The sequence below is a fragment of the Symphalangus syndactylus genome, chromosome 15 (assembly GCF_028878055.3).
Source record: "Symphalangus syndactylus isolate Jambi chromosome 15, NHGRI_mSymSyn1-v2.1_pri, whole genome shotgun sequence".
Classification (NCBI taxonomy): domain Eukaryota; kingdom Metazoa; phylum Chordata; class Mammalia; order Primates; family Hylobatidae; genus Symphalangus; species Symphalangus syndactylus.
Window position 1 is genome coordinate 89,096,105 of NC_072437.2, and position 26,424 is coordinate 89,122,528.

At 40.4% G+C, this 26,424-nt stretch overlaps 2 protein-coding genes across 11 annotated transcripts in view; one reads left to right on the top strand and one right to left on the bottom strand.

Annotated features, from left to right (window-relative positions):
• The window catches only part of INTS6 (integrator complex subunit 6), a 119,667-nt gene that overhangs the window by 4,953 nt on the left and 88,290 nt on the right, over positions 1-26,424 (bottom strand). For 2 of the 9 annotated variants that reach the window (XR_010116061.1, XR_010116063.1), the window contains exon 19: positions 5,899-15,916. The gene's annotated coding sequence lies outside the window, so the exon portion shown is untranslated. The remainder of the gene's footprint in view (positions 1-5,898; positions 15,917-26,424) is intronic. The other 7 variants (XR_010116067.1, XR_010116066.1, XR_008651387.2 and 4 more) reach the window with 7 other exon arrangements.
• On the top strand, positions 2,483-26,269 carry SERPINE3 (serpin family E member 3). Of its 2 annotated transcripts, XM_055244841.1 has the most exons (8): positions 2,526-2,798; positions 5,850-6,083; positions 8,605-8,814; positions 9,786-9,984; positions 16,611-16,711; positions 22,805-22,891; positions 23,346-23,429; positions 25,776-26,269. In XM_055244841.1, exons 1-8 carry the CDS (start codon positions 2,543-2,545, stop codon positions 25,817-25,819), a joined length of 1,215 nt encoding a protein of 404 aa, XP_055100816.1. In that variant the 5' UTR covers positions 2,526-2,542; the 3' UTR covers positions 25,820-26,269. The 2 variants fall into 2 exon arrangements, with proteins under 2 accessions (XP_055100815.1, XP_055100816.1); XM_055244840.1 differs by lacking the exon at positions 25,776-26,269 and having other exon boundaries at positions 2,483-2,798; positions 23,346-23,632.

Here is a 26,424-nt window from a genome sequence, read left to right on the forward strand (position 1 = left end):
ACAGATGGACAGATGGATGAATGATATGCCCTCTCTGGGTGCTATAGAATAAGTTAAACCTGTTTATTCTCCTTTCATACTATGGCTTAGAGAATACCCTGTCCATTCACAATTGCAGTGAATCTAAAGTAAAGATTTGGGGATATTTTATGTGATGCAATTACAGAACTGTAACTATCCTAAGACCTGTAAACAATCCCAGGTTTGGGTGTCAGCAATAAAACTCTTTAAAGTGAATTACCCACTGATTACAGGTGTATGGGTAGTTGTCAAGTGAAAACAGTCCATTGATTTTCAAATATTAACACTTACAGATGCCTGAGAGATAATTATTAAGAATTGCATTCAGTTCTTCTTTAATCTGTAACCACATATAAGCTACCATCTATTTTGAACTTAATACAAGGCCTAAGTCCTTAATAGAAATGTATGTAATTCTGAATTGATCACAAGGACAGACTTTTGACAGAACCTGCTCATATTTTTCAAAAATATGTGTCTACTCATTGACAACATGGTCTCTTTCTCAAATTAGTCATTGGACTTACAAACTGTTGTATCTGAGAAGAACCAGATTATTAATAACTCAAGTTACATATATAAATTACTGCATTCACTTTGATTAATAATAAATGAGGCAAGTCACCCTGCTCCGAACTGATCGTGCCATATCTTGCGTTGTTTTCTCTTTTGCAGAATTTTTTTTCATTTGCTGAAAGTTTAAATCATGCCCAATGACTGATTTATTGTTTTCTTCACAGGAGGAGGGGGGAAGCATTAGGTACCTGGTACCCAGCAAAAGCCCAACAAGCAAAGTTATCAGTGGAATTCCTCAATGTGACAAAGGGCTGGATGAGGGGTTCCTTGCTGGTACAACCAGGTCACAAGCCTAAGAAGGCTTGACGGGTGTGGCTGGCTCTCCCCCCACAGCCCTGCTCTGTTCCCGATCTGGGCTTTGCTGCCCTGGGCTGGGCTGCTTCTCCTGGCTCTCTGCAGGACCTCCAGGCTCCAGGAATTTGGACCGAGTGGTAGAGACATCGCCGGCAGAGACGGCAATCGCCAGCTTCCTCTCTGCGCTGTCTTGTGATTCAAAGCAGATTCTGCTCCACTTTTTTAAAAGGGGAGCACATGAATGCTGGAGACCCACAAGAACAGAGTCAAGCAAGGAAACGTGCAACAGTGATACAAAAGTCCGTGAGTAAGTGGCTCATTCGAGGTGAGCCATGACAGGGATTTGTTCATGGGGAGCCCAGGGACATCAAGGTCTGATTGCTGAGAGTGTTCTTGTGGGAGGTGGAAGGTTATAAGAGCTGCAAGAACCCTGGGGCTTAAGAGTTTTGCAAATGATCCTGGGCTGGGACACACACACACACATAGAAAGAAAGAGAGAGAGAGAGAGAGAGAGCCCTATGTACCAAGGTCAGCCAAGCACTGCATTTGTACTTGGCTGTAGGGAGGAAGGGTTGGAAAAAAGAGAAGATGTTTTCTATCTTGGACCTTTACCTAAAATAGGCACCATCATGCTTAATGGCCTTGCTTGCAAACTTCTACAGGAGGGTGAGTTGGAGAGAGAGATTGTGAGTGTGAGCAGCAGGGTGAGCTGCTCACTGGTGAGTCCAGGAAGTGACTCTGGACCTCCTCTTACATCAGTCTGGTATGTACAGTCAGGCAACTTAACAAAAACTGCTGCTGGCTGGATGTGTGGCATGGTCATTGAAAACATTTTTTTGCGTTGCCTTTCTCTTCTTGCATTATTTTCTGGTTAATGATCTCTCTTCCTTGGAAGAGTACATTTCTGTGGTAGGAACTATCTTTGTGAAAATATTCTTTTTTAGAGACTAATTTGCATCACAAGAATTCTGATATTCAAGGTACAATTAGTTCATGTATCAATATTTTAATGCACATAGGTATTCTCAAAATTTTATATACCACTCATAGAAGACCAGGATTTGACTCACAGCACTGTTTCTTTTCCCATATAAATGAGTCACTGGGCCTCAAAGGTTCAATCATCCTCTTTATAGATGAACTATAATAGCAGATACTAGTGAGATTGTTGGGATTATTAACTGCAAATGTACAAAGTCCCTTTTAGCATAGTAGATAATTATTTATTATTATTCCTGATAGACACGGCACAGCTATAAGCTGGCTAAATACCAAGAACAATGAGTAGGATTACCTCTTATACTTCTTTTCCCAACATAATGCTTTGCTTCTGATCTGACCAGGGCTTTGCCAAAGTCACACATCCAGTAAGTGGCCGAAGCAGATCTTCAGACCTGCAATTTGGCTGCCAAAGGACCACAGTGAGTATTTCTAATGCTGAAACAAGAGGGTGCAGCTCTGCAGCCCAGACAGGTGGGCCTCAGGGTGGGTAACCAAGACAGCTCAATGCATGTCTCCCTCAGCCGTCCCCAGCCCCTAAAAACAGAGCTGGGGGTCCCAGTCCTCTGTGGGATATGGCCCTCTTTCATCACCAGCTTCCAGCCTACCCTGCATCTCTTCCTTCTGAATTCCAGGAACCCTCCCAGCCTTCATGCCGCCTTTCCTGATAACCCTCTTTCTCCTTCACTCTTGCTTCCTCCGAGCAAATGGCCACCTCCGTGAAGGAATGACATTGCTGAAGACTGAGTTTGCACTTCGCCTCTACCAGAGCGTGGCCACGTGTAGAAACGAGACGAACTTCGTCATCTCTCCTGCTGGTGTGTCCCTCCCCCTGGAGATCCTGCAGTTTGGAGCAGAAGGGAGCACTGGCCAGCAGCTGGCAGATGCCCTGGGGTACACTGTCCATGGTAAGAGGCCTGCCCACGTGCACACTCACTTACCCTCCTGCTCACACTCACACTCACTCTCTCCAGCTCACCCTCCTGCTCACACTCACACTCACTCTCTCCAGCTCACCCTCCTGCTCACACTCACACTCTCTCCAGCTCACCCTCCTGCTCACACTCACACTCTCTCCAGCTCACCCTCCTGCTCACACTCACACTCACACTCTCTCCAGCTCACCCTCCTGCTCACACTCACGCTCACTCTCTCCAGCTCACCCTGCTGCTCACACTCACACTCTCTCCAGCTCACCCTGCTGCTCAGGCTACCTGGGAGATAGGGAGCTCAGCTCCCTATGGCATGCACATGGGGAAGAGTGATCACTGGACAGGTCTGTGACAGAAGGCATTCAGACTTTGGGATGGTGGTGACCCTTGAATTTTAAGGTTCCCTTCTAACCTAATAGGTTTCATGGCAATGTTTCAGTTTCATTTGACACACCCTAGCATAGTGCTTTCCTAGGTGCCAGGCAGTGCTGGAGGCACTTACAAACATTAATTGAATTAATTGTCACAACAGCTCTGTTGAGGATGATAATTTTATTATCATCCCAATTTTAGAAACGAGCAAATAGGCATGGAGAATTGAAGCAACTTGCTCAAGTTCACAGAGCCAATAAGTGACAGAGTTGGGACTCAAGCCCAGGCTGCCTGGTTTCAGAGCCCATGCTTTTGACCAACCTGCTTTTATAAATCTGTGACTTCTAGCCAGTGCCAGATCTGCCAGCTTATTTCTGTGGATTATGTATTTTAGAGCAGCTCTGCCGGCAGCAGCATGAGTCTTTCGAATGCTGGGTCAGCTTCCCCTCTGCTTATGCTCAGTGCCTCAGCTCAATGCCCGGCCTCAGAACCAACCTACCAGCTCCAGCTAAAACAGACACTCACGCACATAACATTTTTCTTCCTAGAATAGGATCTAGGAATTCAGCAAAGATAGAACAAAAAAAAAAAAAAAAAAAAAAAAGAGGCTATGAGCTCTGCGGCCTCATGTTCATTCAAAGTGGAATGAAGCTGTCCTAGGCAGGGTCGTCCCAGCCCACCCATTCTTCACCCTGTGGGTGGGCAGGGCAGTAAAGCCCCACCACCTATACCTGGGTGACACTAAGCACCTTTATTAATCTGTCTGGGCCTCTGCTCGCTCATATATAAAATGGGGATAATAATAGCCCTCAATTCACAGTACTGTCGAAAGCATTCGGTGTGATCAGGAGTGTTGAGTGTTTAGCACAATGTCTATGAACACAGTCAACCTCTGGCATTTTTTACCCTGTCATTGCATATTCTGGCAGGTCTAAAAATGTTCTTCCTGTGTGCAAATGTGCATAGACAAACCAGGCTAGGGCAGAGAAAAGATTTCACACAAAAATTCACTTCAAGCCAACTTACTCTGCTATTTTAATGTTTCTGACTAAAAGAATGCGGGTCCCCTGGCCCAGAGAGGGTGGAAAGATGGAGAGGAGAGATCTGTGACCATTCCTCAGGTCACACCACACTATGGACAAGGGAAGTGTTTCAATTCTTCTCTGCAGACAGTCAACATTCCTAGGAATGTGATCTCAGAAAAACATGTGACCTTCCTAGATAGAGTAAAATCTGATTGTAAGTATGTTTTTATCCATTTTTTTCTTACTACACTCAAATGCAAGCACTTAAGTTATGCTGATTCATGAGATCAAGGTTCTGAGTCAGTCTTTTGCAATTGTGGATTCTCGGAAGCAGCTTTGGTAGTGAACATATTGTGGACAAGTGATGTCTGCCTACTATTGTCCTCTGCAGCCTTGTGGCTGGGAGCCCTGGCTAGGGTGGACTCTGGGTTCCTGTGCCTCCAGAGAACATTAGCCAGGAAACTCGGGGGTCTGCTGCTGCCTCCTGGCTTGGCTTCTGCAACATGAAGGGTATCAGAGGGGACAGACCCCAAGTGAGTGAGAGTTTCATCCCAGTGAAAACCAGCTGGAGCCAGGTAGTGGAGGAAAAGATACCCAGCATTTTGTCTTACAGGGAGGGTTTGTAGATAACTGCAGGGCTGTGCCTAAAAGGGAATAGAAGCAGCCTAAGCAAGGGGGCTTCACTTCTGGAAACACTCAACTTTCATGTATCAGGAATGAGAAGCTTGGGGTACGCAACTATGTCTAGACTCACCAGTGGGCAAGAGCCCTTGTTCCAGCTATGGGATGCCTGGGGGAGGACAGAAGCTGCAGCTTGTGAATAATAACATGAAAACAAAATCCACTATTGATCATGGAAAGAGGGAAGCAATCTCCTGTATAAACAGTAATAAATAGAAGTCCAGCTGCCATCCACGAAGGTGGAAGCTATCGACTCTCTCAAATGCTTATTACTTCCTTGACATTCTTGCAGCCTTTCACTGACATTAATAACACAAGCTGTCTGCTGGGTCTTAGGGAAAGGGGGGATGGGAGGAGTTCTTACCTTTCCTCTGTATTTCTCAAATTGAAAGCATAGTTCTACACAAGGCTGAATCCAAATGTTACTCAGGCTCATGAAACGCAGTTGTGGGAATGGATTTAAACCTCGGTACAAGACATATTGACAGCAACACATCCTGGCCACCTCCCATCATTGTCACTGTGACATTGCACATAGATCTCCTGATGTTGTGTTTGAAACCCCGTCACCCTGCACCTTGGACCTGCTGTTTTCCCAGCCCTAGAATCTCTACTCCAGCACACATCAACCTTTCTAAAGCAGAAAATTAAGGAAGAATAACCTCTATTCATCTACATGATGTTGGTAGTGTTTTTCTATTTGACTTCATTGCAGCCTGATTTCTTTCAGATCTAGCATGGTTTCTTCCCAACTGTTAACTGGTGGATCCAGGCTGATTCCTGAGCACATTAGCTATGACTTTTTCAAACTGGCTTTGTATGGTAGATGAACCTTATGAGCAAGAGTGGAGTTGCTGGCGTTCCATCTCAATGCAATGTGTGCTGGAGGTTGTGCTAACTCCTTACTCACACTCACCATTGTCAACTTATCCCAACTTGTTTTTCACAGACCAAAGGGTGAAAGATTTCTTGCATGCTGTTTATGCCACACTACCCACCTCCAGCCAAGGCGCCGAGATGGAGCTGGCCTGCAGCCTTTTTGTGCAAGTGGGAACGCCGCTGTCCCCCTGCTTTGTGGAGCAGGTCTCCTGGTGGGCTAACAGCAGCCTGGAACCAGCCGACCTCAGTGAGCCCAATAGCACCGCCATCCAGACTAGCGAAGGGGCCTCCAGACAGACTGCAGGTAAAAGAAAACTGTCCATTTCAAAAAGGCTAAGGCAGAGGGCTGCAGAGACAGAGTCTCACCCATCACTTGTCAGAGGCCATGGTGCTCAGGCCACCTTCAATTACAGCAGAAGTTTGTCCTCTTAGGAGATCCTACCCTTGAATGACAAGGGGACACTGAGTCCCTTTCTGCTTCTCTTCCTGCTCTGACCCTCCCCCACACAAATATACACATGGGCACACAAACACACACGAGCCATGAGAGCACACAAGAACACAGAAGTGTACTCTTCAGAGCCTCCCACCTCGGAGGACCCCACAGGCTTTCTCCCATGCAACTGTCCCCCCACCGAGCTCTGCTCTCATCATAATAAACCACCTGTGATAGCAAAATGCAACAGGAGCCAAAAAAAGTGGTTTCCTGGGAATTTAGGTTAAGGAAATAATTTAAGAAAAAGTTACACACAATAAGATGTTTAGCTCAGTGTTATTGAAGAAAGAGACTTACAAACAGCCTCGCTGCCCGGCAATGAGGTGTGAATCAGTGTAGCACAGCACCTGCATGTTATGCAGTTGTAATTATTATGAAAGATAATTAAAATCATGAACGCTTACTGAGTGTTTATTTAGTTAGCACTGCTCCAAGTTGATTATCTCAGTTTAACGTCACAATAATCCTAAGGGGTAGGCGCTATTACTCTACCCATTCCATAAATGCAGAAACTGAGGCACAGAAGGCTCACCCTCCTGCCCAGGGTCCACAGGCCAGGATTCTAACCCAGGTGGTCTGGCTCCAGCGTCCTTGATCATTTCAAAAGTTTCACAGCAATGTGGAGAACATTCAAGACCCAGTGTTAGTTAAAAAGCAAAATAGGATTGGGAGGCCAAGGCAGGCAGATCACGAGGTCAGGAGTTTGAACTAGCCTGGCCAACATGGTGAAACCCATCTCTACTAAAAATACAAAAAATCAGCCAGGCATGGTGGCATGTGCCTGTAATCCCAGCTACTCAGGGAGGCTGAGGCAGGAGAATCGCTTGAACCCGGGAAGCAGAGGTTGCAGTGAGCCGAGACTGCATCACTGCACTCCAGCCTGGGCAACAGCAAGATTTCATCTCAAAAAAAAAAAAAAAAAGCAGAATAGGAAGTGATATGTATACTACGACTGAGTGGAAAACGGTGAGTGTGTGGACAAGGGTGGCAGAATTAAATGCAAAAATTAACATCTTTTGCGATAAAGTTCTCTCTCGTGCTCTTATATTTTACCATGTCTTTTCAATTTACTTAAATATGTTTAATTCCCTGCTCACATCCTTGTGCTGCCAGGGCGTAAGGCCAGAGAAGCAGCTCCCAATGCATGGTGATTGTCCTCTAAGAAAAAGGGGCAGTTGGCTCAGTTGCTCAGAGCACAGAGTCCAGAGCCAGGCTGCTTGGGTTCAAATCCAAGCTTTCCATGGAGCCGCTGGGGTTCTATTTCAATGCAATCCACATTGCATTGGCTAACTGGGTGGATGGTGGCTTCACCCCTCATAAGTATGTAACTTTACCCAACTTCTCTGAGCCTCAGTTCCCTCACCTGTGAAATAGGGAATAACAATAGAACTGTTAGGAGGAGTCAGTGAGGATTTGCTAAAGCACTTAGAACAGAGCCTAGCACAAAGTGTGTGCGTATTAAACAAATAAACAGCTGGGACAAAAAACTATCCCCATAGGGGTAGTCTGCCTGCTCCTCTTTCTGACACTGCATGAAATTTTAACTGCAGCCCTCCAAAGACCATACCTTGAATATTGTTGTCTAAGCAAAGGCTCAGTGAGAGATTCAGCTCAGCAGTGGGGCAGGGTGGGGACTGGGGGCGACAATGTGCAGGATCTCCCATCACAGCACATACTCCTTCCAAGGGTCTGCCTGGGGAGGAAATGTCTAATAATTCCTAGGAAATGGCCCCAAACAGAACCAGGAGCAGCATCCCAACCTGTTCAGAAAAGAATAAAAAGCAGGGTCTTCAGCAACAGCTGGTTATAAACACATCAATTTGCAATTAACAGATTTTAATAAATACGCTACCAACCCAACTCCAGAGATGCCTCACTGCCCCCACCTCCCCTGACTGGTCACCCAGGTGTCAGGACTTCCGAGTTCTCACTTTCCATTTCCCTCTCCACACTCTCATTCCCCAGCAGGGGTTGTCATTGTCGCCCCCATACCCAGCCCTACAGAGTCTCTGACTCCGGCTCTGTGAGGTTATCTTAAAGACTCTAGGTCTAGGATTTTTATAAAATGACCATATCGCTCAACAGTCCCCAAAAGTTGAGAGCAGCTCCTGGTGCCTTGGGTCCCTGACAGCACAAGGAGCTGAGACAGGGAATTAAATATTCTTAAGTAGACTGAAAAGATATTGTAAGATGAAGAGAGAGACCACCTTAAGCAAAAAGACCTTCATTTTCACATTTTAACTCTGCACTCCTCATCCACACACACACTGGGTTCGGTTCAGTTTCAATGCACATTTAACCCACGGCCCCCTTGCTTTCCTGCTTGCAGGTGAGGGCCCCAGTGAGGGCCCTGATGGCTGGCCGTGGGAGCAAGTCAGTGCAGCATTTGCTCAGCTTGTGCTTGTGAGCACCATGTCCTTCCAAGGCACTTGGCAGAAGAGATTCTCCTCCACAGACACGCAGATCCTGCCTTTCACCTGTGCCCATGGCCTCGTCCTTCAGGTCCCCATGATGCACCAAATGGCCGAGGTCAACTACGGTGAGCTCTGCCCCTGCTGGTTTGTCTAAAGGGAGAGGAAGCCCGGGCCTGAGGGCAGGAGAGAGGAGGCCAGGTCCCTGCTCCTAAGGGATCAGGATGTATTTCCACAGGGTCCATCTGCTGGACTGGGTGTGCATGGCGGAAGGAAAGACTAGAGTGCCTGGAGACTTTAGAGAGGAGTGTTGGACAGTGTGCTCTGACAGGACAGTGAGGACACAGATGTGGAAGAGAAACTCAGTTTCATGCTTGACATTTCCTTCTGCACTAGTAGAGTTTGGACCAAACTGCCACCCTGACAGGCACAATAGGCTGGGATTGAATTGGCTGCTTCTTTAAGACCGGGTACAGTAGTACCCTGTACCCTTACCCATGATTTTGCTTTTTGAGGTTTCAGTTATCTGCATCAGAAAATATTAAATGGAAAATTTCACAAATAACTCAAGTTTTAAATTGCACACCCTTCTGAATAGTGTGGTGAAATCTCCTCACGTCCTTCTCTGTTCCACCTGAGATATGAATCATTCCTTTGTCCAGTATCTCCAGGCTGTCTACAGTATGCCCGTTAGTCACTTAGCAGCCATCTCAGTCATCAGATTGAGAAAACGTAGTATATGCAGGGCTCATTACCATCTACAGGTTCAGGCCTCTACTGGGGTTCTTGGAGCATATCTGCCAAGGATAACGGGGCACTACTCTGTGGTTCTGCACGTGCCATCGTCCCCCCCATACCCAGCCCTACAGAGCCTCTGCCTCTGGTCCTGTAAGGGTATCTTAAAGACTCTAGGTCTAGGATTTTTATAAAATGACCATATTGCCCAACAGTCTTTGGCCTGAAACTGCCTCCTGAGGATGAGGTGGATGCTCCGTTTTATTGTTTCCAGTCCTCTGAGCCAGCCTCTCTCAGGGTCTGACACTGGTTAATTCTCCTGGCTCCTGGGACAGTGCTGACCTCTGATCCACTGTACCCTCAGGTCAGTTCCAGGACACTGCAGGCCATCAGGTGGGGGTGCTGGAGCTGCCTTACCTGGGAAGTGCAGTGAGTCTGTTCCTGGTGCTGCCCCGTGACAAAGACACCCCCATGAGCCACATCGAGCCACACCTCACAGCCAGCACCATCCACCTCTGGACCACCAGCCTGAGGAGAGCCAGGATGGATGTGTTCCTGCCCAGGTGAGCAGCTGAGTCCCCCTTACAGGTGCCGTGCAGCCAGCAGTCAGAAGAGCGTGGATTTGCACACAGGTGGTCTGCCTCTAGGGTCTGTGCTTAGCCACTGGGATGACTTGTTTAATGTGTACCCCCAGAAGTTAGGCCAAGAGGAAGTGACCCTAGAGTTTGAGTCCATTTCAGAGCCACTGCTGGCTAGCTCACGGTACAGACTGAAATGAACTAACTTCCCAGAGTCTTTCCAAGACAAGATATTCTGCCTTCACTGGGCTGGACTGGAGCCCCCCAGGACCCCCTGATCCAGCCCTAGGCTACAACCAGTTTTTGGAGAGGAAATGTTCGTGGTTCCCTTGTAGGAACGTTGCCCAAATCTTATCCCATCCTAAGAGTATACAACTGTCATTTTTCCAAAACCAAAGAGATAAGATGACTTATGTAATTGAGCAAGTACAGATAAAATTCTGATCAGAAGCCAAATTAAGGCATAAAATTTTGACATTTTAAGTCTCTATGCAGAAGGTTCTCATTTTTTCTAAATGGAGGTGAACTCTCCTTTAAGAAGATCCAATAGGTACAAATACAAATCAAAAAGTGAAGTGGTGGCATTCTATTTTGCTTTTTCAAAACAAAATCTATTAGCAAAACTCATAACTTTACAAAAAGATTCCTCTTAGGGCTTCTTTAAATGATGAGCTTCTGTGATATATTTGAAATCAGAGTAAATTTATAACCATTTTTTGACCAGCATTAAGCAAGGAATGTTGTCCAGCAGCCACTAGCTGCCTTGGCCTCTCTCCACTGCCTGGGCTTCCAGTAGGCAAAGGCAAAGTCCTTGGCAGTACTCCCTCAAGGAGTTAAAAATAAATCTATGCACTAGAAGGAAAACATACAAAGAGAGACCCAGCAAGTTAAGGGCCAAGGTCTAAAGTGAGATCTGGCATAGCCCAGGACAAAAGGTGCACTTAACTCTAAGGTAAAGTGTATCTCTCAAAACTAAATATTTGGACCCCAAACCAAAACCCAAATACTGGATATTTCAACAGATCTCTCAGGGAGGGAGCAGAAGCAACCCTAATCTTCCTATTATATTTGAGAGAAACTCAGCAAGGGAAGGAAGAGCAGCGTTCCATGTCAAAAGCAGAGAGAAAAAGGAGGCTGGTGCAGGAATTTACCCCAACCTTTTTGGGTTTAAGAGACAGATGGTGGGCCTCACCCTCGAGCAGCTCTTCCCTGGAAGAGACCCCAGGGAAATTCCCAGCTCCACTGAGAACTTTCCACCGTCCTTATTCTGCTTTTAGAAGTCTCAAATCCTCAAGCAGTGATCCTGAAAAACACTGGCAGGCAGGGAAGGCAAGGCAAGGCAGAAATCTTAGTAACACAACTATTAGTTAGCAGTTAACCTCATTCTGATAATTTTTTTTTTTTTAAATCTCCTTAAGACTACCAAGACTGCTGTCCAAGAAGGATAGAGGTTTTTAGGAAAATGAAGTTACTTCACAAGTAAAACTAACCAAGTTTTTCTTTTTGTTTGTTTTTAAGCTAGCTTTAAATCCTTTGGGGAACAAAACAGAAAAAGTAAAAACTGTTTTAGGTCTAGATTTAGATATAAACTTTGGATCATGGTAGACACAAAATCAGCTTTTAGGCAGGAATTTATCTCCCATTCTCTCAAATCACTCATTCTTCTTTTAGTATGACTTGCTCTACAGTCAGCAGGCATTTTTCATTTAACAAGAGCAAAAAAATTTTGCACACTATGGGTAGCAATGCAAAATTGTGTGACTATGAGATGTGCTTTCAGGTTAGACATCACCAAGCAGTGCACTAGTAGATTCTGGATGAATTATGGTGTCTAGCTTCCAAAGTAACCTTTTATTTATAAATAAACAAAAAAGTGCATAGGGACTGTTAATCTTCATGAGGGATGCTTAGCATACTAAAGGAATAATCAAGAAAACCAAGAATGTGTTAAGGGTTATTTATAACCACAATCATGTGATGTCCCACAAGAAAGACTAATAATGCCAAATATGCATGTAATGAATAAAACATTTGATTATTAGGTCAACATAGAAGGCTGAGCATGAGCATGTTTTGATATTAGATATAATATATATCTTCTTAAAATCCACCAGATCCCACATATTCAAAATGAGTTTTGCCCTTCCTTCCAGGAGCTGCTGATTATCATGGTGTGTGGTTTATGCTTTTCTAGGAGTGTTTCTTTTTTAAAAAATCAAGGTATAATTCACATAAAATTCACCATTTTAAAGTACACAATTCAGAGGTTTTCAGTATGTTCACAAAGTTGTGCAACCATCACTACTAATTCCAGAACCTTTTCATCACCTCAAAAAGAAACCCCATATCCATTAGCAGTCACTCCCAACTCCCCTCCCCACCTCCTAGCAACCTCTGATCTACTTGCTCTCAATAGATTTGCCTATTCCAGAATTTCATGTAAGTGAAATTATACAATTACATATTGTACAATTATACAATGTGTGGCCTTTTGTGTCTGGCTTCTTTGCATAATATTTTCAAGGTTCATAGTAGCATGAATCAATACTATCTTCCTTTTTATGACTGAATAATATTCCATTGTATTGATATACTACATTTTGTTTACCTATTCATCAATTTATAGATATTTGAGTGCCTAGACACATTTTGGCTTGTTTTAACTTCTTGGCCACCAGAAACAATCAAGTGCACATTTTTTTGTGTATATATATGTTTTCAATTATCTTGGATATACACCTAAGAATGCAATTACTAGGTCATGTGGTAACCCTCCATTTTACGTTTTGAAGAACTACCAGACTGTTTTCCAAGTTACTGCACCATTTTACATTCCTACCAGCAATGTGTGTGGAATCCAGTTTCTCCACATCCTTGTCAACACTTGTTAATGACCATCTTTTTATTTTAGCCATTCTAGTTGGTGTGAAGTAGTATCTCATTGTGGACTTCATTTGCATTTCCCTAATGACTAATGAGGTATAGAGCATCTTTTCATGTACTTGGAGAAATGTCTTTTTTGTAGAAATGTCTATTTCAGAGGTTTCTCCCATATTTAAATTGGTTGTCTTTTTATTATTGAGTTGTAATAGTTCTTTATTCTAGACACTAGTACCTTAACAGATATATGATTTGTAAATACTTTCTGTCATTCTGTGGTTTTTCTTTTCACTTCTCAACGGTGTCCTTTGAAGCACAAAAGTTGTTAATTTGGATGAAGCTCGATTAATCTATGTTTTCTTTTGTTTCTTGTGCTTTTGATGCCATATTCTATTGAATAGACACCATTGTCTAGTTAGGGTCACACAAATTTAGGTTTATGTTTTTTTCTAAGAACTTTGTAGGCTTAGCTCTTATATTTAGGTCTTTAATCCATTTTGAGTTAATTATTGTATATACTATGAGGTAGGGATTCAACTTCATTCTTTTGTGTGTATCTATCCCTTTGTCCCAATATCATTTGTTAAAATGATTTTTCTTTCCTCCACTGAATTTTCTTGGCATCTTTGTCAAAACCAACTGCCCATAAATGTATAAGTTTATTTCTGGACTTTCAATTCTATCCTATAGGCATAGATGTTTGTATGTTTGCCAGTACCACACAGCCTTCATTACTGTAGTATGAGTCCTTCAACTTTCTTCTTTTTCAAGATTGTTTTAGCTATTCTGGGCCCCTTGCATTTTCATATAAATTTTAGAATCAGCTTGTCAATTTTTGCCAAAAATGCAGGAGGGATTTAGACAGGGATTGTGTTGAATCTTTAGATCAATTTGGTGAGTATTACTTTCTGACAATATTAAGTGTTCTGGGCCATGAACTCAGAATATATTTCCTTCCATTTAGGTCTTTCTTTGTTTCTTTCAACAATGTTTTGTGGTTTTCAGTATGCAAGTCTTGCACTTCTTTTATTAAATTTATTCTAAGTATTTTACTCCTTTTAATTTTTACTCATTTTCAGATTGTTCTACAGTGTATACAAACACAATTGATTTTTGTATCTTAATCTTGTATGCTGCACCTTACTGAACTCATTTATTAGCTCTAATAGGTTTTTTTTTTGTGTGTGGATTCTTTAGGGTTTTCTATGTACAGGACCAAGTCATCTGTGAATAGAGATAGATTTAATTCTTTATTTCTAACCTGGATGACTTCTATTTCTTTTTCTCATGTAATTGTCCTACTCACCCTCCAGTACCATGTGAAATAGAAGGGGTCAGAGTGGACATTCTTGTCTTGTTCCTGATCTTAGGGGGAAAGCTTTCAGTCTTTTACTGTAAAGTGTGATATTAGCTGTGGGGTTTTTGTAGCTGCCCTTCATCAATTTAAGGAAGTTACCTTCTATCCAAAGTTTGTTGTATGTTTGATGTTTGTTTGTTTTTAATCATGAAAGGGTGTTGGACTTTGTCAAATGCTTTTTCTGCATCTACTGAGATGGTGATGTGGCCTTTGTCCTTTATTCTATTAATATGGTGTATTATATTAATTGGTTTTCATATGTTGAACCCACTTTGCATTCCTGGGATAAATCCCACTTTGTCATGGGGAGATTTATATGGTGTTGGATTCAATTTGCTAGTATTTTGTTGAAGATTTTGCATCTATATTCATAAGGTATATTGGTCTGTAATTTGTCTTTCTTGTACTATCCTTTTCTGGTATTGGTAAAGGGTATTTTTTTTATTCAAGTTATTTTTGTAGCATTTCTTCTGGATCTGCCTTCATAGCCATACAAGACAATCACTCTAATCTTTTATAGTCATATCTCACTTTTACTGATATTTTTAGTTTATGAAAAATGATATTATCCAGTTTTATTACCCACCATAATCATATTTAGCTTCAAATAGCCCTTAATTAACTCTTTCTCAATATAATTGAAAAATAATTTAAAAATCACAATGGTAACAATAAGTGCATGGGCTGTGCTGGGGATTGTTCCAAGCACTTTGCAAGGATTCATTCATTTAATCTTTACAACCCTACAAACACGCATTACAATTATGGTCATTTCACAAATAAGGACTGTGACAAAGAGAAGTAAAGTAACTTCCCACGGAGGTAAAGTAACTAGTTTGCAGGTAGTTACTTGATCCGGGATTCAAACTCAGGCACTGGGTTCCCCAGTCCATGCTCATAACCACTGTTTCAGCATTTAGAGGTTTCAAAAAGGATGTGTTTTCAGTACTTAAGAAAATTTCATAAGAGAGAGTCTAAAAATTTTTTGGAGAAATATCAGCATACTTGGAGAAAGTGTATTTCTTTTTTGGAAACTATTCTGAAGATTCAAAACATACCTTTATGAGAAAGTATGATACTTTTGTTTAAAGTATGAGTCATACTGTCTTGTATAGCAATGAAGACCTTTGATATTAAATGGTCTTGTTCAATATTTTTACTCTCCTGTAAGTTCTGTATTATTTATAGAAAAAGACCATCTAATTTCCATTTTGATCTTTTTTATTTTCAAAGAAAAATAATATCAGCAGCCCTTTTAAAGGATCCTTCAACAGTAAATTTTTAAATGCCTTGTCCCTGGGGAAATATAAAATTGGTGTACTGATTCTTTGTGCTCAAAGGGTTTACTAGGAAAACCAAGGCTTTAAGTTCCATTCTTTTCCCACTGTGCTCCAAAGGCATAAACTGCACATAGCAAATATGAAAATATATTTTATCCAGTATAAACACTCTATTAAATAAAATACTCTATTAGTTGTCAATAAGGCAATTAGTCAACAGCCTCTTTTCTGCACCTACTATATGTGAGATGCCACACGAGATGGGAGGTAGCAAAATGTAGGTGATTAGAGCATGGGCTCTGCACACACACACAGGCTTGATTTGAATCGAGGTCCATCACATACTCATTATGTCATCTTGGGCAAGTTTCTTAAACTCTTTAAGTCTTGATTTTCCCATCTGTAAAATGAGGATAATAATAACATAGTTATATGAAGATGAAATGAGATAATCCACATAAAGCTTATAGTATCTAGCATAATGTAAGCACTCATTAAATATTAATTTTTATTAAGAAATAAAAATGAATTGGAGCCTGGCACAGTGGGGCACACCTGTAGTCCCAGCTACTCTGGAAGCTAAGGCAGGTGGATCACTTGAGGCCAGAAGTTCGAGTCCAGCCTGGGCAACATAGGGAGACCCCATCTCAAAAAACAAAAAAGTGTTTAAAAAATGAATTGGGATAGCCACTCTTCTCAGGTAGTTTACAATAACATAAATGACACTAATAGGAAGCAGAATGTTCTATATATCATAAGAGCAGAACAAAGTGTTAATGGGGCTTTAAGAACCAAAGGTCACAAAATAGCTGAAAAAGAGGAGGTAACAACTGAAAAATGGATAATAACTAAAAGACAATCAAAGTCAATGGGAAGACTTAGAATGAACAGCAGGAACAAGAGTACAGAAGTGGGGAAGAGCCCTGTGTGGTCAGATTAGGGCTTATGGGAAGGCGCCATGGAAGATGAAGCTGGAAATAAATCTGGTGGAGCCAGCCTGACTTCCAAGTTAGGGACTTTGGACTTCATGTGGTGTGTATGAAAATATATTGAGGGAGAATTTTGAAAGTTGATGGTTTGTTTTTGCCTTTTAGGTTTAGGATCCAAAATCAATTCAACTTAAAAAGCATTTTAAATTCTTGGGGAGTCACCGATCTTTTTGATCCACTCAAAGCTAACTTGAAAGGAATTTCAGGTAAAAACGGTTTTTCTTCCAAACTTTCTAGCCTTGTGGTTGGGGCAGTTTTATCATACTTTGATTAAGGGATTCTCATTTCCACAGAGCCTTCAGTGGTAAACAATCAGAGTCAACAATATGTAAAAGAATAAGAAAGGTGCTCTGTTTTATATAAGAATGTGTTGCTTCTAATAACAGTCAAATTTGGGTTAGATCTTGTGAGGAAGGGATGTTTCTTCAGGCCTTAATCATGGTTTTCAGAAACGACCTTCACCATGGGGTTAATGTCCACAGTACACAGTAAACGGTCCCTCCCTCTAACCGTCATGACTAGGAGTGCAGCAATAGATTCTTCATTATGACCTCCTGCTGTCCCGTCAGCTTCACAGTCACCCTTTGTTTCTACACCCTTTTCCTCCCTCCTTCCCTATACCTTCTCTGTCCTCTTCTAATAAGCTAGTCTTGAAACCTTCCCTCATCTGTCCAATTTCTTCAAATTACCCATACTCTTACAACCTTGCCTTAAAATGTTCTTTCCACCAACCACATTGAATTTCTTTGCACAAAGTTGAATTGCTACTACCAATCAATAGGTGCTGTTTGCTTATGATATTATAGGAAATTTATATCAAATATAAACAGGGAGTGAATGCCAGAACCTATGTTCTACAATCCTCTCAAGACACCATTGGCTAAACTATTGCCAACTCAAAGGCTCAGGTTTGTTTCTACTCTGGATAGTAAATTATCTGTGCAAAGATGATACTGTAGCTGGTATTTCCATTGGCCTTGACATTTCCCTTACCTGAAGAGCTTGAAAATCACTATTTTGAATTCTAGAACATCATAATATGGACTTTTCTAAATCTTGGCTCAGAATCTTCCTTCTTAAGCAATCACAGGAAAATTGAGATTTTGATCCACAAGAGAAGTCTTGGTTTGGGCTTTAGATGTGACCAGATTGCCAGTTACTTATCAAATAAAACACAGGAGTGAGAATCTATTCTAGAGAGTTTAAAATATACCAGCCCCGTACTCATTGCCTGAACACGCAAAGAGATAGGCAAAGCAATAGTCAAGTTTGGGTATAGTGTCCACAACGATGCTTGGCACACAGTTGAATACCAAGTAAATATTGTTGACTTGGTCAAATGACTCAAACAGAAACTTTCCTTACTGACACAGGCATAATCTGACATTTCAGGCAAAGGAGGAACACTGAAGTGAAAAGATCAGAGGGCAAGGAAAGAGCAAGGAAGAACTTAAGAGAATTCTGTTTGATAATGTGCAAAATCTAACCAGTGTCTTCTTGCGACTCCAGAGCTCAGCCATGGCATCCCTGTTGTTGTTTGTGATTTTGATAATCAAAGTTAAAAACTATATTTTCTTCTGCATCACTGTATTTAATGAATCACTAGGGCTTACTGTCCCTTCATAACTCCTAAAGCTCTCCCTTTTACGTCCTAAAAGTACATCCTAATGTACCATCAACCCTGTGTCCTCAAAACAGGACTGATCTTAACACACATCATGTAGCTCCCCTATTGCTAAAGGCTTCCAAGGTCCACAAACTCCTCTGGCAAGATCTAATAAATAACCTAGTTTTAAAAGTACCTTTTTTGATACCAAACCTCTTTTTTTTTTAACGCTATTCAAATCTACTTATATTTGCTCAAACCAGCAGAAAGGTAGGCAAGCAGATCTGGCTTATTTAATAATTATGAAGCAATTACCATGTGCCAAGTGTGAAGCTTGCATTCATATTTCCTACTGACAAAACATGCCAGTCTGGTAATTTTCTCTCATGAAGTTTTGTTCCTCTAAAGCAAGGGTCAGCAAACAATGGCCTACCACCTGCTTTTGTAAAGTTTAATTAAAACATAGCCACTCTCATTCATTCATAAATCATCTATGGCTGCTTTCCTGCTACAGCAGCAAAATTGAGTAGTTGAGACAGACACCATAGGGCCTGCAGTGGCTAAAATATTTAATATCTGGCCCTTTGTAGAAAAAGATTGCCAACCAAATTATTGCTTCTTAATGTCCTTCTTTAAACATAATCAAGAGACTAACCACTTCTCTGCCAAATGGGCTTTCAACTTAATATCCTAGAGACAGGGCCACCAAATCTCTCCAAGAAATAGTTTCCTCATTCCTAAAATGGGGGTAACTACCACTCACCACACATCTTAATTGTAGAAACAAAATCATTTACTTATAGTATGACATCAGCAGAGACCTTGCCAGAGAGTAAGTGATCAGAAAATGCTGGCCTCTCCTCTCTTCTTCCAGTTTACAAGGGATTACCAAGCAGTTTTGTACTATTGATGGAACTCCAACAACCACGTCAAACATTTGGCTTTTCAGTCCCAAAGCCCAGAATCATTTTACTCAAGTTCTCTTTCCCCATTTACAAGTCACTCATCTCTTCCTTCTTGGCATCAAATATTTTTTTGCTGTCTTAAGGACTCATTCAATATTATTTCAAGGCCTAACTGAAACCAGAGTGTAGTTTCCGCCCAGTATCCTTGATAATAGATGCTATGCAGCTTTTAAGAGTAATTCCAGTTTCACTCACAGTGAAGATGCCAGCTAAAGATACTCTTCTTAAGCAATCCCACTGGCTTTAGGATCAGCAGGCTTTGATATAGACCCACGCCTCCTAGTCCACAAAATACTCCTTGTGCACAAACTTGAAACTCTGAAGAAACTGTCTTGTTCTTGGCTTTTATAAGTAGGTAGTTTCCAATCTCTGCTCGGTAAGAAGTACAAGTTCTCTGTTACTATGACTTAAATGAACAAACCAGAGTTGTTTGGTTGAGTATGGAAGTTATGTAAGTTAACTTATGCCACACCAGATGTCTGGTCAGAATTGCAATAGAAAGAGGTGCAGAGTGGGCTAGAGGAGACAAATGGAGAAAGCAACTAACCATAGCCTAATTTCAAAGGCCATTTTAGATTCTTCTTAGCACTCTCTCCTCTCTCTCTCTCTCTCTCCTGGGCTGGGTGCTATGTGTCTCTCTCTCTCTCCCCCTCTCCCCAACACTGTTAGCAACTAAGTGACAAGATGAAAAAGATAAAATAGAAGCAAGTTCTGGCAATAACATTTGAAAAGCCACTAACTCTGCCTACAGCAAATAATAATTGTAAAGACAAAAGAAACAGCAAATGATATGTTTATCCTGATTTATGAGAAGCTGAGGATGAAATGTAGGGACACAATGTTTATACGTCATGTTTTGAAGACTTTTAAACCTTTTGAGTATGACCAGCCATACACAAAGAATAATGGTGTCCACCAACAAAGCACTGAAACAATCATTTGGCTGAGACTTGCAGATGACCTATTCTATGCCATGCCTTTCTGGTTCTACAAACACCAATCAGCATTTCCTTACAAGTTTAACAAGGTTAAAGAACATTAAGGCCATTCGTATAGTGGTAAGGGGTGTCTATTATTAATTCATCCAGCATTTACTAAACACATTTATGCACCAAGTATTTTTAATGTAAGTTGGGCAAAGAAATATTTAAAATGATTAAGACATCATTTACGCTTCTAGGAGCTAATAGTCTAAAAAGGAAGGTAAAAATCCATAGAAGATATTATGGAAGAAGAGTGGAGAGTATGCCAGGAGGGAGGGTAGGAAGAGTATCACCCCTTTGCTTTGTATATAGAATGTTGTATTGTAGGAGCAAGCGGGTTTATGGTGGGCTACAGTTTCCCAAAGTATGTTCCCAAAATGCTAATCCTGTAAATCTGGGACAGAGAATGGTGTGGGTGGTTCTATGGTTAAACGCTATGTATTATAATTGTCCTGTAGAGATTCACTATAAAAGTTAGCAGATAAGCAGCTCTAAGAAGTCCCCTACTGAAAACAAAAGTGCAAAACTGTTTAGCATCTCCCACATATATATAATCATGGAACCCTTTTACAGAATGCCACCTATAAACAATCTTGAGAACAACTTTTGGGAAAATAGGGTGTATGTCCCTCAATGGCACTAAGCAGCTGTCAACACTTCAGGGGAGTAGAAAAAGACCAGGAGAATCCCTTTGTGCTTGACTTCTTCTAGGTTCATTAGTTGTGTAATATTTCAATAGCTACTCAATAAAAAAATAATAGGAATCTGTAATACAAGATCAAGCAGGAGGAAAAATGCGAAACCATAGATGACTCCCAAATTCTCATTTTTATCACGTTGGTCTTTTGAAATGTCAACTCTTACCAGAGATAAAATTTAAAAGATGCTGATGCTGGGGCATGACATAGGCTATGGACCTTGGTTTATGGCTGTGCAAACATATAAATGTCAATTATTGGACCACTCCTATAGTCCGATGGAGAAACTGTTTAAATGAAACTCTTCAGTTGCAGTTTCAAAATACTGAAATAGCCTGGCCCATCTAACCAGACTCATCCACATCAACTGGTCCCATTTCTCACACTGCCAAGGTGCCCAGACTAACACAGACATATTTACTGTATTTTAGCTGATAAGGGGCTTCATTGTGAATCTCTGCTTATTTCACCAACATTCATTTAAAATGTTCAGACACCATCCTATATAGTAGTGAAGTCACGGAGATTAGTAAAAGCCTCTCATGACTGTCAAATAACCATTCTTTAACCCTAAAGCTCTCTTTGTAACTTTGGCACTGCATTTCAGTTTGCTTAGTAATTAGCTAGTAAGAGGAGCTAATTATTGATAGTGAAATTTGTTTCTTAAAGACCCTACAGAGAAAGACCAACTGCTAAAATAAATCAAATTCTTCGCTGATTTTAGGACAAGTGACACTAGTGAATGTTTCTATTGATTTTTACTTCCTCTGGCCCTTCCTGTCCCCTTCACTGATGCTGGAAAATAACTGTTCCTTACAGTGAATATAGCCAACTCCCAACATCCTGTGCACACCTTACTTACAAGATGGATGGAATGCCTCATATTCTTTATTTTGGTCTGGTTTTATTCTCTCATGGCATTCATGGGCTATCTCCTTTATGTGCGTGACAAACACAAACCAATTTAAGCGTTAGTCTAAGATGAAACAAACCTCCCTCACACAGTATGTGTTCATCAAACTTATCATTTTAACATTCATGCCACAGATACCTCCCAGGGGCATGTTGGAGTTGACTAGCATACACTTTCTGAAAGGCGGCAGTGTTTGAGTGGAGTGGAGGGGTGGGATGGGAGTGGGCTTTCAATCAGAATATTCTCAACTCTGCTTTTCAGATGCGTGATCTCAGGTGAGTTAACAGCTCACTCTAAAATGAAAGGATTGGACTGAATGATTTCCTAAGTTTCTTCTGGTTCTAAATCTTTCATTTTTTACTGTGTCATCAAGTATCCTTTCATCTTTGGAGCTGTTTAAAAATGGTTAATGATTAGCTTACAAAAATCAGCCAATTCCTCTAAATTATCACTTAGTCCTATTTGCTAAACTTATAATCTGTGAAACTGTTAGCACATAGAACATTTATACTAACCTCTCATTTGCTTTGTAGATTCTAGCCCATGAGGCAAATTGCATAACTGATACACCTAAGTATACAGAATACAGTCATGCAACACTAGACACATTAATATTACTCTGAATTGTGCCTCAATAAAGCCTGTAATAAAAACCTGTGACTTTATCATTTAAAAGTGGCTCTTAAAATGCAGTCCAAAAAGGCATTCAAGGGAAATGATCTTGGTGAAAATGATTCCTGGGCTACAGAATCTGTATTTTAACACATACCCTATGATCACTAAAGTTTAGGAAATACTGGCTGAAGGAGGGATTGTAGTTTTAACTAGAAATCATTTCTGAAAATGAACCACTGAAAAAATGGGGCAGTGCTCTGAATATTATTTTGGGAGAGATTACATACATTTAACAAATTAAAGTTTTGAAAGTTTGGTAACACATTGAGTCTTAAGAATTTTCCAAACAGCTACCTGAGACTCCAGTAAAAACAAAAACAGAAATTTCCACTCTTTCCCTAGCTACACAGCAGCATTGGATACTAAAAATTTTGTAAGTACATTTTTAAAGAATGTGTTCTAAATGTGTTAGAAAAATGTTAATGAGCAACTCACATTTTTATCATTTTCTGTGGTTAGGCCAACATGGTTTTTATGTTTCTGAAGCAATCCACAAGGCCAAGATTGAAGTTTTAGAGGAAGGCACCAAGGCATCTGGAGCCACAGGTATGTTCAGAGAATACCCAGTCACACTGCTCACCCATATCTACCTCTCTTAAATTTACCTAGTTGAATCGTCACACTTCTGAGTCTTTCCATAACCCCCAAGTTCAGGTGTGGTATAGCATTTTTTCAAAAGGAACACTAAAGAAAACAAAAAGTTTTTGAAAAATGATGGGGAAGAAGAGATATCCATCCCATAAAAATCATTCTGAAAGTTACCTTCGATAAGGAATTTATTCCATGGAATGTGTTGAAAACAGGAGACAGGATTGGCTAAATGGCATCTTTTCTCTTTAATTTTCCCATCTGCACCCCCATCACAACAGTAAACAATGAAACGCCATTAGGATGCTTTGATTTCTTAAAAAATTACGGGATATAACTTACTTCATAACCAATAGTTATTTTCTTAAAAATGCACAGAAAATGCAATGGGATTTTTCTTTCTTTCCTGCAGCTCTGTTGTTATTGAAAAGGTCTCGGATTCCTATTTTTAAAGCAGATCGGCCATTCATCTATTTCCTGAGAGAACCTAACACAGGTATTAAAGTATTTTTTGACAGGATTCAGATAATTTATCAGTGTCTCTCTAGCAACAAGGGCTCATTTGTCCACTATCCCCTAGCATTCTTTCTAGCTGTTTTTATGGTGCTTCAGAAGCTTCTCAGTTGCTGTCTTGTATCCTAAGAAAGGGGACTATTTCATAAGTATAAAGGAAACTTATCCTCCTTGTTTTTTTACCTTCTCATTCTCTCAGCTTATATATAGTTAATGCAGACTTTTTTAAAATGCTATAGGTTTCTACTTCTGAAGATACTTGGAAAAATCGTGAAAGTAAAATAAATTATAAATCTTGCCCTTTTTTTCCCTTTGTCCCCTAGCTTTCTTGTCATTTTAGAGTTTTTTCAGGTCATTAGAGTATACCAGAGTAGTCCTCTTGTGATCCTAGTATTCTAATGAATGCACCTGGATTTCTATACTGTTCTGTTGATCTTTCTCAAAAATCAAATGTTTGCCCTAGTAAGTCCTACTACATAACCTTATGGTAATTCAAAGATGGTGTGGTACCGGCAAAGCCTCAGTACCTCAGAAGGACACACAAATATCCTTAGGCTTCGACAATATTGAACAAAGTCTTTAGATTATTTCTCTTAATGTTCTTCCTCCCCCACTCACAATTACTTAGCCTAGGAAGGAAAAGAGATTCTCAGTTAAGAGTTGTTGGCAAGTCTAAACAGTGTATTAAAAAGAAATAGGATAGAACAAGACTAATAAAATCAAGCAAAGGTGGATCTACTTTAACTAAACATCAGGCATTACTTTTATTTATGGAGAAAAATGTCAAAAGTTAGAATGAAAATTATGCATAGTTTTACATAAATTGTTAAGGAAATACTGTCAACATCATTTTATCTGAGAATCATTTGCATCCTGCTGTACCTTGTGCTAGAAATCAAAGGAACATTTTTGTGACGAGAAAGATATAAACCATTCACTAGAAAATAATCTATTTGGGATTATTTGGGGAGAAAAAGTCCATCAACAGAATATGTCTTCCTAGTATTTCACCATGATCATCCCAACCCCATAATGATTAGATGAAACTATCACTTATCACCCAGAACAGGCGGCAGAGAGCCTTCTCTTAGAAAGGATACGTCAAAAAAATGAAAGATGAGAAAAAGGACAGGTTCTACTCCCTAAAGAAACAAAGAGACAGGACTACATTTGAACAGAAAGGTCATTGCCAAAAGCCAATAGCCAATAAAGGTTAATAGGTAAAAGAGAGATTCTGATTTTGGAATTCAAGTGCATAAAAATGATGTAAAATCCTTAAACAAGGAAAAGACACACCACTATTTCAATGGTAGGAGTTTTCAGAACTGCCTCAGTAATCAGAATGAAAATGTAAGGATAATCCAAACCCAGTTCCACAATCCACTGGAATTCTAATAGTCCTTGTGACTTTATTTACCTCTATCTGGGAGGCATTAGCCTACATCACACAATACAGTGGTTGCTCTTCTGGTGATGGTTATGGAAGAGTTTAGAAATGAGTCTCAGCCTTCATTATTTCCAACTGACAAATCTTACCAAGAGCAACTAATGAATCAATCAGCAAATGGGAAACATGGGAGACATTAAAAAAAAAAAAAAGATTTGAAAACCTCAAGATTAAACTTTCCAAGACTATCATTTGTCGAGCCTTAAGTCATTCAGTGACATAAAGGGCCTAAAAAGACATGATGTTCCCCCTAGATGTATTCCCCTTCCCTTTTGACAATAATTCTACAATAAGTATTATCACTAATTTAACTAAATATACTCATAGTTTTTTTTTTAAATGAAAAAAGCCTGAGGGAGATGAGATATTAACCTTTAGTTCTGATAGGTTTCAAACCCTCCTGACCAGGTTTTAGGACGAGGTGAGAACAGTGGCAGAGAGATAAAGGGCAAAAAGAAGAGATGAACAAAACTGCTACTTCTCACCTCCCTCCAGGATTCATTCAGAAAAATGTATTAAAGGTCATGAGCAATCTGTGAAATAGAAAATAAAACTTTCTGATAAGGAAAGCTGCTAAATATTGGGATAGGCTGAATCTCTTTCCTAGATACTCTTGTTAAGTATGAATTATCTGAATGACTTCTAATCCCTCCTACTAATTCCAGAATCTAAATATATATAATTTAGGAACAGACAATATATTCTGGATTTTGTGTAATTCTCATTGAATTTAGCAATGTGACTACAGGCAGTTACCTTAACAATTCCATCTATTAAATGTTATCTTGCATTACTTAAAAGTATTTGTATAGAATTACACAAAGCTTAAAGAACTGCATATGAAAATACTATATAATATTAAATTCTTCTTTTTCTTGACAGGGTTTGTCTTCAGTATTGGGAGAGTTTCAAATCCCCTAAACTAAATGCATGTTCTCCACTTTCATCAATGCTTTTCTTCATAAAGTTATAATTTCATTTTGCTATACCCTTGAAATTTAAAAAAATGTTCTGATAAAGTGTAAAAAGCTAAGGGTATGTGATTTTCATATTATAAACCTAAAAATACTTCAATTTTTAAATTTTATGAGTTTATTTTGCCTACTCTTAATCCAAATCTATTTTGACCTTTTTTTTTACTGGTTACCCCCCAAACCATGAAAAGGCACAGCAGTGATCTATGAATGGTGAGTCAGGCCATAAGATTGCTTCCTCAGTAAGGATATTCTAGGCCATGTTGAATTGAGGGTGGAGAATGAATAGTGTGGTTTTCCTTATCCTGTGAAACTCAGGGGGGATGCAAAATGAGCAAAGTCATCTTAAAGGTGTTTCCTTTCCATTTAGCTTATAAATAAAACAGAGTTTAAGTGTGAGAACAGCAGAGCAGAACAAAGAGGTCTCCAATTTGTTGTGGGCTTTTGCAAGCATGGCATGAAGCTGCTAAAGGCTAGATATTTCAGAGTATGTAGTGTACTCCAAACCTACTACTCCCTAACAGCTTCAGCTTTGTGCCATCCACAATCCTAGTGAG

What these genes read in the sequence shown, in the direction of transcription:
- SERPINE3 (XM_055244840.1), top strand. Translation starts at nt 2,543, where the DNA reads ATGCCGCCTTTCCTGATAACCCTCTTTCTCCTTCACTCTTGCTTCCTC. An exon ending in GGCCTCCAGACAGACTGCAG is followed by an intron (nt 6,084 to 8,604) that starts GTAAAAGAAAAC and finishes TCCTGCTTGCAG; the next exon opens with GTGAGGGCCCCAGTGAGGGC. An exon ending in ATGGATGTGTTCCTGCCCAG is followed by an intron (nt 9,985 to 16,610) that starts GTGAGCAGCTGA and finishes TTTGCCTTTTAG; the next exon opens with GTTTAGGATCCAAAATCAAT.